This window comes from Rhinopithecus roxellana, chromosome 15, assembly GCF_007565055.1.
Source record: "Rhinopithecus roxellana isolate Shanxi Qingling chromosome 15, ASM756505v1, whole genome shotgun sequence".
Classification (NCBI taxonomy): domain Eukaryota; kingdom Metazoa; phylum Chordata; class Mammalia; order Primates; family Cercopithecidae; genus Rhinopithecus; species Rhinopithecus roxellana.
Window position 1 is genome coordinate 57,864,354 of NC_044563.1, and position 18,577 is coordinate 57,882,930.

Below are 18,577 nucleotides of genomic sequence, written 5' to 3' on the forward strand. Positions count from 1 at the left end.
AATTCATCGCTCACCCCGCCCCCGCCTCAGTTTCTCCTAGTGTGATGGGCACAGTGGAAACACCTTCACAGGGTCGCGATTTAGTGGAGGGCGGCTGACACTGATGTTGCAGGAAGCCCCCACGCATTCCGAGGAGCTGAGGGCTAGAGAGCGAGGTGAGGCGTTGAAACAAGGAAGGAGGCAGGGGGCGTGGGGCGAGACTGGGCGGCGGAGGGGACTGACCGGGGCCAGGGGCGTGGCCTGAGCCGGGAGGGGGCGGGGAAAGGGGCGGGGCTGGCCAGGGCAAGAGCGGCTGGCGCCGCGAGGCCAGGACTGTCTGAGAAGTGCGCTAGCGCTGGCGATGGGTCCAGGGGCGCGGCTGGCGGCGCTGCTGGCGGTGCTGGCGCTCGGGACAGGAGACCCAGAAAGGGCTGCGGCGCGGGGCGACACGTTCTCGGCGCTGACCAGCGTGGCGCGCGCCCTAGGGCCCGAACGCCGGCTGCTGGGGCTGCTGAGGCGGTACCTGCGCGGGGAGGAGGCGCGGCTGCGGGACCTGACTAGGTGAGGGCACGGCGAGTGGGAGCGACCGAGGGGCCTCAGTGGGAGACACTGTGCAGCAGCGTGGGGTGACTCAGGTTGAGTATGACCCCAGGCTCATTGTCATGCTGCGTGGGACCCCAGACCCACTGTCGCACCGTGCGACTGAGACATTGTGGCGTGGGGTGGGGAGTGGCTCTGAGGGCCAGTGTGACCCCCCAGACCCATTGTCACACTGTGTGGGACGCCGACACTCCGTGACATGAGGTGTTGGCGAGGGTTGGGTCACACTGTGTGGGACTGCAGACTCCATAACACACACGGTGGCACCCCCCCATATCCAGCGTCACACAGTGAAATTGAGACACTGTGGAAGAGCGGGGTGGGGTGACTCTAGGACCTCACAATGTGCTGTGCGAAGCTGTGTGATCCCCAGGCCCTGTGTCACACTGACACAGACTCAGTGGACGGTGCTGTGACAGAGACACTGTGAGAGTGACATGGAGAGAATGTGGTGACGCTTTAGCTATGCAAGTATTGACCTTTCAAGGGGCGATCGTGAAACACCGCATGACCTAGTGAGCTGATGTTTAGTGTTAGGAGTCAGATGACAGTCTTTCACCATATGTGAGATTTACGTGTCATTGGCACTGGATGGGCACGACGCTGTGGATATCATACTCTGCATGTGAGTGATGCTGAGTAACTGTACAGGTCGCTATATGAATAATGCTTCAGTTCATTAATTCATAGAACACATATTTTTGAGTGCCTACTAAGAGCCAGGCAGTGTTCCAGGTAGTGGGGATAAAATGGTGAACAAGAGCCAACTCTGCCCTCAAGGAGTTCGGGTCTGTAGCACCATGACTGTGAATCACAGATGTCCACTACCCTCTATGTCTTCAGTTCTTCCTTCTCCTTACACATGTAGAAGCTCTCTAAATACGAAATAAATGATAACTGAGATGTTATATGTGTGTCAACATATTTGTTATCAAAAAAGCACTGTGAAAAAACATACTTGATGCAGAAGATACTAAGTATAGCACACAGCAGCGGATGCTCAGCTAATATTGTTTTGATATACAATCAACAAACTCTAGTGCTACACACTGTGGCATAAAAGATTGTTAGACTTGGGATACTGAGGCCCCATAGTCACGTATCAACTTTGGCAGTGTCCAACTGAGAAAAATGAAAGATAAATGATTGTATATGATACCATCTGTATGAATATGTGCTGCGCCTTCTCTGTTTGGGACATCAAGAAGCCTACAACACTGACAGAGTGGTTATGACCACGTCACTATTTGGATATATTAATATTGTACTTACATCACGTGACGACCTTCTCACTGAGCTAAGACGGCACAATGCACCGCTTTTAAAACTTTGCGTGAGTGTATGTGATAGTAATACTGATTCTGGGGTGACATGAGAAGAAGGTATATGGAATGGGGAGTGACTCTGAGGTCCAGTGTGACCCCCAAACCCATTGTCACCCTGTGCAAAACTTTGAGACCCCATGACTGTGAGAGAGAGCTATGTAGAAGAAAATACATTTTGTGGGTGGAAAGTATTTGTGAGAGATCTGGTTAATAGTGACTGAATGAGCTAATTTGGTGCTTGTCCTTAAGTATGTGGCTTGCATATAAACAGCTTGAAATAGTGTGACAATGTACAATATAAGTATGTATTAATTTTAACAATAAATGAAGATCATTTCAATAATTATTGTCACTTTTTGGTATAGCATAGTTGTCTAGTATTCTATGGGTCCATGCTGACTGAGCCAAATGTTTTCTTTTTGTTCATAGCCCAGAGTCATTGGAGTCCAAGCTTATTGGTGGAAATAGGAAAGACTTTTTTCTGCTTGATTTCAGAGGCCAGCATGCTCCCTGCTACCCATGCTTGTTTTCATACCAGTAATCTCTTTCTTTGGGTAGCTCAGATGGAGACGGGAATGGGGGGTCAGAATCCCTGTGCTGGTCTTTCAGGTTACATTCTCAGAAGAGAGCACTCAAAGCATTTTGGCCAAAGCAGCTGGCCAACCCTACTCCGCCATGCTGGTCTCTTTCACTGTCTTTCCACCATTATCATTGCCACAACTTTGTCGCAGCAGGAGGTCTCATACAAACCGTATTTCATTTGATTCTCTCTCACACACAGTGCTTTGAAATAGATTTGTATTACACTGTTAACTGTTGAGAAATCAGTTAAAACCCAGGAAAACTAAAGTCTAATTGCTTATTTAAGATTGTATTAATAAATCTAACAGGTAGCAAATCAGGACTAGGACACAGTTGTTTTGACTATTTATCCAACTTTTTTCCTATTATGCTATGTTATCCCTACCACTTCTTTTATCTGTTATACCAAGACATAGACCAAGCCCCTAACTAACTGAGGTTTTACTAGTGGCCACAGGACATGGTGGTGAACGGTAAATTCAGGAGTTTAACAGACCTCTCTTTGAATCATTGGCTCTGATCTGGGACAAGTTACTTTACCTCTTTGAGCTTTAGTTTCCTAATCTTTAAAATGATGATAAAAATAGTACCTATCACCATAGGGTTGTTGAAGGATTAAGAGTACCATGTAAAAGTATTTATCATTGTGCCTGGCATGTAACAATTGCTGGACAAATGCTAAGCCTTTATGCTTATTATTTTATTTTATTTTATTTTATTTTATTTTATTTTAAGACCAACTAGTGAAACTAGGCCCCACTTTTGGCTCTAAGGATTAACTAGGATTGTGACAGCCTAGATAAAAAACAAATCAGAAAAGTTCCCGATTATTTTCTCAGGTGACTTATGAACATTTAATTTTGTAGTTTAGTTTGATATTTTGAAGACTGGCATTCTATCATTCTCTTCTCTAGTGACTGCTCTAAAACCCAGTGAAATGTTTGCTTTTTAAGAGACAGGGTCTTGCTCTGTCACCCAGGCTAGAGTGCAGCAGCTCTATCATAGCTTGCTGTAACCTCAAACCTGTGGCTCAAGTGATCCTCCTGCCTGAGCCTACCAAGTAACTAGGACTACGGGTGCGCACCACCATGCGCACCATGCCTGGCTGGGGTTTTTTTGTTTTTGTTTTTGTTTGGTTTGGTTTGGTTTGGTTTGGTAGAGACGGGGTCTTACTTTCTTGCCCAGACTGGTCTTGAACTCCTGGCCTGAAGTGATTGATCCTCCCTCCTCATACTCCCAAAGTGTTGGGATTGCAAGCATGAGCTACCACGCCCAGCCTTTATGTTTGCTTTTTAAAACAAGGATTTTGGCAGTTCTTGCTAATTTTTCTATACTCCCAATCTGGTGATTTTATGTAACTTGAGAGGCTGTTTCCAAGGTTCGGTTGAGATAGAAAAATGCAATATTCTTGAGGTTGGAATTACTCCCTACTCCAAGTTAATGAATAAAAATTATACTTTTATAGTATATATGGTTATATGCCAGTATGGTACGTATACTAGTTATGTATATAAAGAGAGTTTACCCTAGCTTTTGTTGTTGCTGTTTTTGTAATTTAAAACACCACCAAGAGTGAAAGAGAAGTGTCAGCAGCAATTTTTTTCTGTGCTAAGGATTAAGCATTAAGAATGTCCCAGAAGAACTGAGGCAAAACCATTTCTGAATTCCAAAGGCAAAACATATTGAAGTGAAATAGCCCATGTATTGTGGTTGGATAACCTGCCCAGGCTATGTTTAATGCAGGGATTGGGTTGCAAATTTTATGTGCAGATTCTTGAAGGAAAGGATCTGATTTTCCATTCTCAGCAGTATTTGTCAAAGCAAAAAGACATTTAGGAAACCCTGAGGTTTGAATTCAGCATCCAGTAACTCAGTTTCCAGACTCTGGAAACCGCTGTGTGCTCAGAGGCTGGGCTAGGGCCAACTTTTGAATTCTAAGTCAACCTCAGTTATCAATTGAGAGATTTTTTTCTTTGTGTGACAGAAAAGTGGCATATCTAAACACTGGACTGAATTGATGTGCTGCAATAGAGATCAAACCCTGACCTAAACAAATCAACCCCAAAATGCAAGGAGGGGTGCTAAGAAAACAAGGAAGTAGACAGCACATTTGATTTGATGCATGACTTGGGGCAAATATTCGCCTCTCTGCTTTACCATTTTACCTTTGTGCCTCAGTTTCCTCTGATTCCTGTTAAACATTAGTCCTCAAGCTAATGAGGAATCTGTTTATTCAGTTGTGGAAGGGGTGATCAGAAGAAATAACAGAATGTGCATGCTGAAAAGATCCATATAAATCTTCTAGACTAGACCAGTTCTTTCATTTTATGGATGAGGAAACTGAGTGATAGTTGGAGGCTGGGTCAGAATAAGTCTCGGGTCTTCCCCCAGCTCCTTCCTATCCAGCTGTCTTATACAATCACTGCCCTCTCAGCCTCAGTTGTTCCTGGACACCTACTCTTTAAGCTGGACTCAAGCCCAAGTCTCCGCTTGTTAAGTTTTTTCATCTAGCAGTGGAATATCTTTCCCTAAGTAGTTCCATGTGGAGCCAAAGCAGGAAACAATGGGTAGTAAAGTTCCCACACCCTGGAGGCTGGTTTCATTTCAAAACCCTAGAGCTTCAGCTCACAGACTGCCTTGTCTTTGGGATCAGAGACACCCTGGGACTTGACAGGCTTCCCATTTCCCACTGGGAGACCCAGGTCCAGATTCTTGTTCCTTAGTTTATGTTGAATTGAACATTCGGCTCCTTGGAAGCCTCAAGACCGTCGTCTTCTATTTCAGGCTTCATTTCATAGTTAAGGACCTCACTCTTTAGAAATCCTCAGATCGGACTCTGCTGCAAGGGGTTGAAATCCTATCACCCTGCCACTTCCTCTATTTTTCACTTTCATCTCTGTCTCCTCGCAGAAGTTCCCCACTCTTGCCAAAGGACTCATAGTCTCCTGTGCGCTTGCACACGTTCATTTTTTTTCACTTTGCACAAACTCTTTTTTCTTCTACTTCCATTCTTGTTATACTGTTTTTGAAGTTAATAATTTTAAAATGAGGGGGAAAACTCTTGGAGAGCAGGAATAGTACCCTTAATGTGTCCTGTTATAGATAATAAATTTCAGGAATATAAATTCCATTGGTGTTTTAGAAATGGAATTAACCATAGTATACCAGCATCTTTTGCCTATGTGAACATTGTTGAAGGACACTGGAGAAGGGAAATTAACTAGAAAGATGATCACTTCAGGCCCTATCATTTCTGCCCTTTTCTGCAATTGTTGCCAAGCTAGAAAGGTTGAAAGTGTGCTGGACAATCCCACCTCTTATTCCGCTTTACAGTCATCACCACTTCCTAAACTCCTTCCTTGAACCCAGTCCATTCTCCGTCGCTGTCGTGGTTCAGACTCTCCTTGTCTTGTGCTTGCAGTTTTGAAGTGGCCTCCTCCCCACCCTCTCTCACATTTATATATGTGAACAAGTCATAGTTTTAACAGTACCACTCTCACTTAAAGCCTTCTCTAACCTTCTCTGGCCGAATTAATCATCCCCTCTCTGTCTTCCCCACCAAGCCTTGTTCTTAAATCTGTTATTGCATCTGTAATGTAATTATTTGTATATTCCTTACTCACTAAACTGTGGATCCTTGAGACCAAGATTATTTCCTTATTCAGAATTTTGTCCTTAGCTCTTAGGAGAGTATTCTTCATTCATTCTTTCATAGAAATATGTATTGAATTTAGGTATAGAGTGATGAGAAAAAAAGTTATTTTCTTATCCATGAAATCCTTGAGTATTGGACCCCATCTTGCCTTTGTATCCTTAGAATCTCGCATGGAGTCTGACATCTAGCAAATAACTAGTGTAGATTGACTTACTACAAATATATCTCAAGCCTCTGTGCCTTTGTACACTAATGGTTCCTGTTGGCTTGAAAAATACTCTTCTTCTCTTCTTTGTTCTAGCTCCTTAAGAAACCATATAGCATAATCAGCTGAGAACTCAGGTTTCGGAGTTAGTCAGACTTAGGTTCCATCCTGGCTTTGCCCTTTACTAACAGTGTGGCTTTGTTTCTGTTTCCTCTCCGTGGAATGGGTAAAATTAAATCTACACTAAGGGTAGGTCCGAAGGTGGGGGGCGATTAATGGTAGGAGCTCAATAAGTCATAGCTTTCAGTATTTTAACAAATCCTTTCAGATTCAGATCAAATGCCATCTCTTCTTGGAAGCCTTTCCTTCCCCCTTCTAACTCCCACCTGGGTGAGCTGCCCTGCCTGCACAGCTGCAGCATTATATGCTCACTTCTCTCATAGCAGAGATGTCCCCAACCCCTGGGCCAGGGACCGGTACCAGTCCATGGCCTGTTAGGAGGCAGACCCCCCAGCAGGAGGTGAGTGGTGGGCAAGGGAGCATTACTGCTTGAGCTCCGCCTCCTGTCAGATCAGCGGCGGCATTAGATTCTGATAGGAGCGTGAACCTTGTTGTGAACTGCACATGCAAGGGATCTAGGTTGCGTGCTCCTTATAAGAATCTAACTGATACCTGACGATCTGAGGTGGAACAGTTTCATCCCAAAACCATCCCCCAATGCTCCTGGTCTGTGGAAAAAAATTGTTTTCCATGAAACTCATCCCCGGTGCCAAAAAGGTTGGGGACCACTATATAGCACACATCACAGTGGTTATAATTAATTCAATAGTGTTTTTGAGTTTCTACCAGATACTAAGTATTGCATATACAGTGATGACAGGAGAAAAAGACTTTGTGATCCCTGTGAGAGCTGGACCCTGTCTTGCCTTTATATCTCTAGCATGGTGCCTGATATACAGTAATTGATTAATATAGACTGACTCATTCAATGAACAAAAGAGCAGACCTACTTTTGTTGTATCTATAGTTTTCATATTCTTTGTGCTTGCATGGCTTTTTGGTTGGACTATTATGTGAATCTGAAGAGGTTCAGCATGTCAATGTTAGCTACTCTTAATGTACACACACCATGCCAGCCTTCCCTAGGTGTAGTGGTCATATCAGGAGGTGAGATCATTCTACTCCTTTCTTTCAGATTCTATGACAAGGTACTTTCTTTGCATGAGGATTCAACAACCCCTGTGGCTAACCCTCTGCTTGCATTTACTCTCATCAAACGCCTACAGTCTGACTGGAGGAATGTGGTACATAGTCTGGAGGCCAGTGAGAACATCCGAGGTAATGAGGAGGAGGGCTGGAGGGTAAGAGAGAAGATTCTATCTGCTGACTCACCAGTCAGGAGAGAGATTCTGTTGGGATGTGATTTCAAAGGGTAATGGAGTAGGTGGGTATTACTTAATATCCTTAGCTCTAGCTAGCACAAAGAATTAGCCCCCCTTGCTAATCGGTTTATATGATTATACATTATACATTATACAATCCTGTGACGAAGTACAAGATAAATCCTTCCATTTATATATGTATAGAAAATAACCGTCTTCTAGTAGTTTCTGTTTCATTAAATTGTCACTACACTATCATCTATAGCAAGATCACTTTCCCAATTTATTCTGCTTTGTGCTTTAAGAAGTTTGTTGACGGCCAGGCACGGTAGCTCACACCTGTAATCCAGCACTTTGGGAGGCTGAGGTGGACTGATCACTTGAGGTCAGGAGTTCCAGACCGGCCTAACCAACGTGGTGAAACCCCGTCTCTATTAAAAATACAAAAATTACCAGGATGTGGTGGGATTACATGCCTGTAATCCCAGCTACTCGGGAGCTGAGGCAGGAGAATTGCTTGAACCCGGGAGGCAGAGGTTGCAGTGAGCCAAGATCGCACCACTGCACTCCAGCCTGGGGCGACAGAGTGAGACTTTGTCTCAAAAAAAGAAAAAAAAGTGTTGACTTTTGGGCTGGGCGCAGTGGCGCATGCCTGTAATCCCAGCACTTTGGGAGGCTAAGATTGGTTGAGCTCATGAGTTCGAGGCTAGTCTGGGCAATATAGCGAAACCTATTAAAAATACAAAAATTAGCCAGGCATGGTGGCACATGCCTGTAGACTTGGGAAGCTGAGGCACAAGAATCGCTTGAACCCAGAAGGTGGAGGTTGCAGTGAGCTGAGATTGAGATTACACCACTGCACTCTAGCCTGGGTGACTGAGCAAGACCCTGTCTCAAAAAAAAAAAAAAAAAAAGAAGTTTGTTGATTTTGGGAAAGCTAACAGTGAGAAGAGGCTGGGCGCGGTTGCTCATGCCAATAATCTCAACACTTTAGGAGCCTAAGTTGGAAAGATCACTTGAGGCCAGGAGTTTGAGACCAGCTTGGGCAACATAGCAAGACCCTGTCTCTACAAAAAATTGTATTTAAATTAGATGGATGTGATGGCGTGTGCCTGAAGTCCTGCCTACTCAGAAGGCTGAGGTGAGAGGCTCACTTGAACCCAGGAATTCAAGCATGAGCTATGATCATGCCACTGTGCTCCAGCCTAGGCAACAGAAAAAGATCCTATTTCTATTAAAAGAAAGAAAGAAAAGAGAAGAGAAGAGAAAAAAAAGAAAAGGAAAGAAAAAGAAGAGTTGTTTCCCTAAAGAGCAAGACTTCTGGAAACATACAGGATAGGACAATATAATGAAGCTGTGTGCCTTAGTTTTTATTCCTCATTCACTCATTCTGAATGTTCCTCGTTCAGAATTGCATTAAGCATCCACCCTGTGCCAGGAACACAAAGACAAATCCAACTTGATCTCGTTAAATATTTGAACAGGTGGTCATGCCTTGCATGTGTTAAATGCCCAACTCCTGTTTCTTGAATGGCAGGTTGATGTTTTTACTACTTTTACAGCTCTGAAGGATGGCTATGAGAAGGTGGAGCAAGACCTTCCAGCCTTTGAGGACCTTGAGGGAGCAGCAAGGGCCCTGATGCGGCTGCAGGACGTGTACATGCTCAATGTGAAAGGCCTGGCCCGAGGTGTCTTTCAGAGAGTCACTGGCTCTGCCATCACTGACCTGTACAGCCCCAAACGGCTCTTTTCTCTCACAGGGGATGACTGCTTCCAAGTCGGCAAGGTAACAATATTCGAGAGAGGGCCAGTTGCTTGGCTCTGGTTTCTTATGGATGAAATAACTGTGTCCCGATTGCTTTTACTTCTTTTTAATATTTACAGTAAACTTGGAAATTTGATATTTCCATTTTCAGAGAAAGAAAACAAGATTCAGAGAGGGTAAATAACTTGCCCTAAGATTATGCAATTTTAAGTGCAGAACTAAAGCTTGAACCCAGTCTTGACTCCAAATCTCAGGCCCTTTCCATAGTAATAAAGGTGTTTATATGCTTAGGACACTCTTGAGATTGAAAGAGGTGTTATTAATTATGCTAGAACAACAGACATGAACTGGGAAAAATGGTCCTTTGGTCACCGTAACTATAGCACCCGGCCAGTGCATGAACCCTTGGGTAGAAAGGGAAATCAGGGGGTCAGGGACACAAGGTTGGGGAAAAGGATAAGAGATGGTGATGGAAAGGTAGGATCATGGAAACAGCCTTCTGAGACTTTCTGGAATCCAATGCAACATTTCCTAAGCATTTAGAAATACAAAATTAAAGTAGTGTCCAAAATCTAAAGCCATTCGCTTTAACATTACTTAAGGAAATAGACTTCAGAAACAACCCCCCCTCCCCCATCTGAGGTCTTTAACCGATCTTTGATTATAGGTTGTAATCACACTTGAGATCATTTTGTAATATACTCTTTGCCAGCCTTTGCCATAAAAAGCAATGGAGCAAATCCATTTTAACTTTGAAAGTGTTTATTGCAGTAAGGTGTATTTTTCCTGACACCTACAGTATTTGTCAACAGATCTGGGAGTGGGTCTCATGTGTCCTGATTCCAAATTTTGGGAGTCAGTCTTCCAAATTAAGGCAGAGTGGGCTGCTTGAGTCTCTCTACTTACCGTTTTCTCTTTTCTGGGATCCTGAGCGGAATCAGAGCTCAATCATCATGTTCATGGCTGATTTAAATTTAAGCCGGGTAAATAGTTTGATGTATGGTACTAACATATGCTTCATTAGTGAGGCCTTTCTGAAAGTAAAGCCGTATGTTGAAAATTTAGTAAGTCACTTCCTGGAAGTCTTACTGGCAATCTTTCTTTCTATATTTATTTACTTATTTTGAGAGAGAAAACTTTTCAAATATAAGAAAAGGACATAAAATAATATAGCAAGCAATTATATCTATTATTGTAATGAAAATATGTTCAAATTTTGCTATATTTGTTTCATTTTTTAAAATATATATTTTTTAAAAAAACATGTTACATACAGCTAAAACCCCACTCATCCTCCTTATCACTCACCCCACCCCTTCTGCTCCACCCTTGCCCAGGTAGCCGCGATCCTGAACTATATAGTATATGCCCTTCTGAGTCCAGCTTCTTTCACTCAGCACATTATATCTGTGGAATTCATCCATATTGTATCATTTGTTAGTAGTTGATTTCTCTTTATTGCTGGGTAGTATTCCATTCTATGAATATGCCACAAACTGTTGATCCAGTCTCCTGTTGACAGATTCTTGGATTGCTTCCAGTTTGGGCTACTGTGAATAAAGCTACTGTTAACCTCCTTTTATGTCCTTCTATGGACATTTATTCTCATTTCTCTTGGATGAATACCTGGGAGTGGTATTGCCAAGTCACAGAATAAGCTTCAATAATTATCAACATGTGGCCAAATTTGTTTCATCTATACTTCCCCAATCCCTTCCTCTATGGATTATGAAGTTTCTAGTTTATGAAATTCTTTTTTTTTTCTTAGGGTTTCGCTCTGCCATCCAAGTAAGTACAGTGACACAATCATGGCTCGCTGCAGCCTTGATCAAGAGATCCTCCCACCTGGGGGGCTCAAGTGATCCTCCCACCTCAGCCTCCCAAGTAGCTAGGACTGCAGGTGTGCCCAACCATGTCCAGCTACTTTTTAGATAAGAGTCTCACTGTGTTGCCCAGGATGGTCTCGAACTCCTGACCTCAAGTGATCCTCCTGCCTCAGCCTCTCAAAATGCTGGGATTACAGGCATAAATCACTGCACCCAGCCTATCTTCTGAAATTCTTAATTGTCTAATTCCATCATCATGCTATTGTGTCTGTTGACTCTTGCTCAGGATGGATTATTTCCTGATACAGTTTGTCATGTTTGGGAGCTTATTTTCAGCAGGACATTTTCCCCCTAAGAGAATCCATGTGCCTAGAGTTGTGGGAATATCCCTCCAGAGAGTTTTGGGTGTTCTTCTTCCAGAAACTCTGGTGCTCTCACTGGCCTTAGATCCATTTTTATATTCATTTATTGACATAGGAGTTCCTTAACCATATGAATATTGCAGATTCAAACCCTATACTTACAAGAAGTAGAGGTTCAAAACTGAGAATATTCTTACACAGAGCTAGACAGAAACAAACAAATCTTGTCTCATTAAGGCAGCAGGCAAATTTTTTCTGGTCTACCTTTTCTCCTAAGGTGTAGTTTTTTATAGAATCCAATTTCATGCGGGTGTCTTAGTTTCAGTTCCTGGGCTTGGGGCAGGTCTAAGAACAGCTCTTCTTCTATCCTCATATGGGCATTATAACCCAAGGTTACTGAACACCAAGGTTACTATGATTAACACTCACCCCCATCCTAAGGAACGTCAGCATCTGCTCATAAGCTTATGGTTTGGGCTTTTAGTCCTTTTTTGTTTCTGGGACCTGATATTTTCTGGTTTTTTATTTCTTGAAAATATATAATATAACACTTTCTATAGTTTATTCAAAGTGTCTGAATTTGTGCTCGGAAGGATTCCAGTTATTTCAGTCTACCATATTGCTGGGACTTGAAGTTATTCATGGAAATCTTAATTAAACAAGTTAACTTGTCGTGAAAAGTTCAGTCATTTTTAGCATTTTTTAGCTCAATCTTTTTACAAATAGGACTTGAGGTGCAGAAAAATGAAACAACAGGTTAATGGCAGACTTGAAGGAAAAATGATTTATTATTTAGGCTGCAGAACTGCAATATCTCTAGGATTTTTCTCTGTCAGGAAGTTACACCCTAATTAGATCATTTTGTAAGAGTTCTTCCTAGTCTGTAACTTTACAATTCCATGTTGTCTCCAGTATCAACTTCCAGGAAATTCCACTTGCAGCTCTGGTATTCTAGTTAACTGTAAACTATGAGGAGACAGGAGCTATGTCTGGCACATGTTGCCATGTTGCTGGCATTCCAGCATTTAATACAGAACAGATCCATTGAGCTTCCATAGTATTCCATGTCTGCCTTCGTTATGGTGTCTAATGCATTGTGTTACAATTATTGGCTTACTCACGGGCCCCCTCTTGATTTAAGCTCTTACAGGACAGGGCCACCAGGCACATAGAAAATACTTAGTAAATATTGAATAGATGAATGAATGAATGAATGAATGAATGAATGAATGTAATCCATTCTTCACATTGCTATCAGCAATATCTTCCTAAAAATATGATATTCAAGACTGTAATTTGCTTAGCCCATGCTGCTGTTTCAAGTTTACTTTTTGTTTCTCTTCACCCTAGCTACAGCCACGATGGACTGCTTGAACACATTCTTGCTTTAGATTTCTGTTTCTGCCATTCCCTCATCTTAAAATGCTTTTCTTCCCAGTCTCTGCTCACCGAAATCCTTTTCCTTCTTCAAGGAAGGCCTGTCTCAGATGTTACCTCCTGCATGAAGCTTTCTGAGATTCCCAAGTCTCCTCCCTTCTCTGTGCCACCACAGGATAGTATGCATTTTCCTTGGAGCACTCATGACATTCTGTCCCAAATTAAAGTTAGTTGAGGTCATGTTCTCTTCTCCTTCAGATTATAAATTCCTCAAGCATAAGAACCCTTATGTCTCCTCTCCACCTAATACAATGCATTGTATATAGTAGATGCTTAATAAATTGAATTAAAATGAGTTTGAAATTAAAACCTGCCTTCTTGGATTCCAAAGGTCCTCTTATTCTTTGAATTGTCATTTTCTTTTTCTACCTGTGGAATAAGGCTTTAGCGATGTACTTGTGTTCTGTGTGTTCTGTGTAGGTGGCCTATGACATGGGGGATTATTACCATGCCATTCCATGGCTGGAGGAGGCTGTCAGTCTCTTCCGAGGATCTTATGGAGAGTGGAAGACAGAGGATGAGGCAAGTCTAGAAGATGCCTTGGATCACTTGGCCTTTGCCTATTTCCAGGTAAGGGAATAAGTGAAGCTCACTTTCTTTTATTTTACTAAGTGAAATCCTTTATAGCTGCTTTACAATTTCTAAGCATTTTCACATCTTCATCTGTTTCATCTTCCCAGTAGGACCAAATGTGAGTCAAGCAAGGAAGTTATTTTATCATTTCCATATATCGCATGTGAGGAAACTGAGTCTCCAAAAGACTCTTAACTTGTCACAAAGCTTATAGACCTAGGATTAGACTATTAGTCCAGTGCTCTTTCCAATGCATTGACTACTTTACAATCATTATTTCCCATGTAGGAGGCAGTTTATCACCTGTAGCAGCAGCTGCTTTATTCCCAAATGGTTAGTGGGTTCACAGTAAATGTAGATCACTCTTTTGTGCTCTCAGCAACTCATAATTCATCACAGATATTACCCATGATATTGCCGTGGACAAAGAAGTTTGATTATGAGCTTTTCTCATCTGCAGTTGAGTCCAACTGTAATGTGACTCGTGTCTAGTTACAGAGCTGGAATCACTGTTCTGTAGTACCAGCCACAGTGCCTCCTCCAGGTGTTGTTTTTCCATGGCACTGTTGATCTACTTACTCCCTGGTGTGCCTTATGTAGAAGTTCATTTCCCTAAATAAAGCAGCTGCCAATAAACAAAACTAACCAATAACTGGGTAAGGTATAGCTTTTGTATAGCTAACCCCATTTCCCACCCGAGTTGTACAGTCTTCAAGGGTAGGCTGCAAAAATCTCCATGGAACCAGTTCCCTAGAGTTTCCAAAACTAGTAAACCATTTCTGCTCCCTACCTTTTTTTTTCTTTCCCCCTTTTCTTGAGAAAAGGGAGGAGGATGCGGGTGGTCCAAACCCATGTGTTGCTGCCCAAACAGATTTACTTTCAGTGCAGCAAACAGTCCTGTTCCTTTCATGGAAGTTCCTGGTGAATGGATCTGTGTTGTAAAACTGTGTCTGTGTTGGTCGGGTGCGGTGGCTCACGCCTGTAATCCCAGCACTTTGGGAGGTTGAGGCAGGCGGATCACCTGAGGTCAGGAGTTCGAGACCAGCCTGACCAACATGGAGAAACCCCGTCTCTATGAAAAAAGAAAAAAAAAAAATTAGCTGGGTGTGGTGGCACATGCCTGTAATCCCAGCTACTCAGGAGACTGAGGCAGGAGAATCGCTTGAGCTCGAGAGGCGGAGGTTGTGGTGAGCCGAGATTGTGCCATTGCACTCCAGCCTGGGAAACAAGCGAAACTGCTTCTCAAAAAAAAAAAAAAAAAAAGAAAGAAACAAAGAAAAAAAAAACAAAAAACTGTGTGTGTTCTCTTCCTAACTCTCCTGCTAAATTGCTGTGTGTTAAAGCCAAATAGAATATCTGCGATGTAACAAAGGGTGAGAAGTAATTGAGTTTTCCTAGAGGAAGGAAATGGAAAATCAACATGGAAAGACTCAGAGAAGAGAAACTAAAGCAACTTACCCTGAAAGACGGGGTTTCAAGTGCTGTACCCAATTATGGATTAGTTTTGTTTTGTTTCCCTCTAACCCTGATGGCTTGGATTTCTCTTCTATTCTCTTTCTGCATCCTCCTTTGTCTGGTGAAATTCTGTTTATCTTACAAGGCGCAGTTCGAATGTCACCTACTTTGTGAAGTCTTCCTGAGTTCTCACTCCCCAGGCTTTCCTCCTTGGTGCTCTTACAGCACGTTTTTATTCCCCAATAACAGAACACATAAGGCATTATCTTATAGATGGTTTATGTTCCTTCTCACTCCCTAGTAAACTGGAAGTAAATGTCCCCATGGACCTTTCATTATCATATAAAATTTAATGTATTTTATTTCATATATTTTAGTAAAAAAAATTTTAGTAACTGCTAATAATGAGAGATGGTAGAGTACAGTGGTTAAGCTGTGGGCTCTGGAATCAGACAGACCTGGTTCAAATGCTATGAAAACATGGGCAACTTAGTTAGCTTCCCTGGGCCTCAATTTTCTTATTTGTAAGAGAGGAATAATGACACTCACCTCAAATGGGTTGCTGTGAGGATTGAGTGAGTTAATACAGGCAAAGCCTTTAACAAAATGCATGCATGGCACATGCTACTTGCTGGATAAATGTCAGCTCTTATTACATGATACATACATGTATATGTTCTCTTTTCATTTAATGTTACTTAGTGTACCTATTTCCAAAGAAACTTAACTGAGACACCAAAAGTAACTCTTTGTTCTTTGTAAAATATAATTTTACTTTATTACAAGGCTTTCAAGTTTTAAAGATATGTGAAATTGTATTTGGTTCTTTTCATCTCACGAAGAGTTTGAAAAGCTATGACCTTAATATTTGACATTATAAGATATTCATAGATTACTCAAGTATTCCTTGTTAAATGTAGAACAGAGTAATTCATTATATCAAATAATTAGAAACAATATATTTGTCCAACAGTAGTGGAATGGTTATGTTCTCTGTGGTGTATCTTCTGGATGGAATAAAATGCAGCCTTTAAAAATGCTGTCTGTGAAGACTATGTGATGATATCAAAATACTCCTGATAACAGTGTAGAGTGAAACAATCAGGATGTGAAATGTATAAAAATATGCTTATAACTATGTAAAAACTATATATTATCCAAAGTGCTTCAGTCCCTGGATTTTGGTGTAGTAATTTTTTTTCCATTTCTCGTATGTTTCATAGTGTGCTGCTTATTGTTTTTACCATTAAAAGTGAATTGTTAATATGCTAAAGTAAAGTGATTGGAATGAAATACATTTCTATCAGTTAGTCATCATTTGGCAGCACCCAGAAGAGGACTGCTGGATACCCATCCAGGATTCTGTTCCCCAGATTTGTCTGGAAAGCCCTATTTCCTTTTGACTATGTTGAGCCCAAGGTTGAATGGCTGCAGGGAGAGTTAATTCCTGTGCACTGGGCAATGTTTCCATTTTAGTTCTTTCTTTGCCTTCCTCCACTAACTTTGTGGACTCTGGGAAGAACTGAATCTGGAGAACAAATTATATTTTTACTAGGGTTTTTATAGTTCCATATTAGGTTAAATATAATTAACTTTGGTTGTGTTATTAAATATAATATAACAAATAACAGCACCCTGCAATTACGTGGTTTTGCACGCTCTAAGATTTGAGGGCACTTTAAGAAGGTTTATTTTCATTTATTTTCCTACCTTGCCTGGTAAGGGTGGTCATAAGTCATTAGTAAATGGGCCGGGCGCGGTGGCTCAAGCCTGTAATCCCAGCACTTTGGGAGGCCGAGACGGGCGGATCACGAGGTCAGGAGATCGAGACCATCCTGGCTAACATGGTGAAACCCCGTCTCTACTAAAAATACACAAAAAAAAAAAACTAGCCGGGCGTGCTGGCGGGCGCCTGTAGTCCCAGCTACTCGGGAGGCTGAGGCAGGAGAATGGCGGGAACCCGGGAGGCGGAGCTTGCAGTGAGCTGAGATCTGGCCACTGCACTCCAGCCCGGGCAACAGAGCGAGACTCCGTCTCAAAAAAAAAAAAAAAAAAAAAAAAAAAAAAAAAAAAAAAAAAGTCATTAGTAAATGAGGAGACTGGTGAGACCTCATTTGCAGCGAGGCCATAGATCCTCTGCATTTCTGGTCTGCTGTTCCTTTCAGTGAGCCTTGTTATCTACTTATGGTAAGAATATTTTATAGTTTTTTTTTTTAATCCATTTAATGGTTTGTTCAGAGGAGATGTCCTCAGTGAAGTTAATGCTTTCTTTTCCTTTTTTTTTGAAACAGGCAGGAAATGTTTCATGTGCCCTCAGCCTCTCTCGGGAGTTTCTTCTCTACAGTACGTAATGGATAAAAGATAAGCCAGCCACAGGTCTGACTTATGGGGGAACTCCCTTCTGCTCCTGCTTTTAATTCCTGCAAGAGAAATACAGCTATCTGTCTTTATTATCTTTTTTTTTTTTTTTTTTTTTTTTGAGATGGCATCTCACTCTGTCACCCAGGCTGGAGTGCAGTGGCGCGATCTCAGCTCACTGCCTCCTGGGTTCAAGCGATTCTCCTGCCTCAGCCTCCCAGGTAGCTGAGATTATAGGCGCCCACCACCACACCTGGCTAATTTTCGTATTTTTAGTAGAGATGGGGTTTCACCATGTTGGCGAGGCTGGTCTCAAACTCCTAACCTCAAGTGGTCCCCCCACCTCGGCCTCCCAAAGTTCTGGGATTACAGGTATGAACCACTGTGCCTGGCCCTATCTTTATTATCTTGATTTCATAATCCAGGTCACATTTCAAATTTTGGTGAAATCTTACATACTGTTCAATGCATCGGGGGAAATTTTTAAGTTAGTTGGAAAATGCTGAGAAGATATCAACCTGTCCCTTCCTTCCTCCACCCAATCAATGTTATATTAGTGTTGCTTCAATGGGAAAAAGCCCAGGAGTGGGAGCTAGTTTCTTCAGAGACATTTTAAAGACCCAGATTTTGGAAGCAGACCCAAGAATGAATGAAATCAGTGTGCACTATGTACGCAAGAAGGAAAGTGACTCAGCAGGATTGCTCAGTTCAGCTGCTCACAGAGAGATGCCAGTTTTTCCCTTTAAGTCAGGTCTCCCTCTGTGATGCATGCATCCTGCCCAGCCAGTGGGTCACATAATTCAGCATCATCCCCCCTTCAGGGAGTCCCTTGCTAACAACAAAATGAGTTAAACAGGAGGGAGATGCTTCCTAACTCAGCTATCTGCTTGGAAATGTTTGCTTCAAAGTTATATGTGTATATTTGCTTAACATTTTAGTGGTAGATGGCTTCCTAGGTTTTACTTTAATACAGTATTTATTTGTTTTGTTTTGCTTTTGCTTTTAGGGGTGTGGTTTTTTTTCTTTGTTGTTTGTTTTTTGGTTTTGTTTTTTGAGACAGAGTCTCGTTCTGT

The 18,577-nt window shown here is 42.1% G+C and overlaps 1 protein-coding gene across 2 annotated transcripts in view; it reads left to right on the forward strand.

Moving 5' to 3' along the window:
- The first annotated feature begins 285 nt into the window (after positions 1-285).
- Positions 286-18,577, forward strand: part of P4HA3 (prolyl 4-hydroxylase subunit alpha 3) — a 38,454-nt gene continuing 20,162 nt past the window's right edge. For both annotated transcript variants that reach the window (XM_010366830.2, XM_010366829.2), the window contains exons 1-5: positions 286-540; positions 7,542-7,684; positions 9,291-9,514; positions 13,539-13,688; positions 17,438-17,489. In XM_010366830.2, coding sequence (XP_010365132.1) covers positions 341-540; positions 7,542-7,684; positions 9,291-9,514; positions 13,539-13,688; positions 17,438-17,489 — 769 coding nt within the window. In that variant the 5' untranslated portion in view covers positions 286-340. The remainder of the gene's footprint in view (positions 541-7,541; positions 7,685-9,290; positions 9,515-13,538; positions 13,689-17,437; positions 17,490-18,577) is intronic.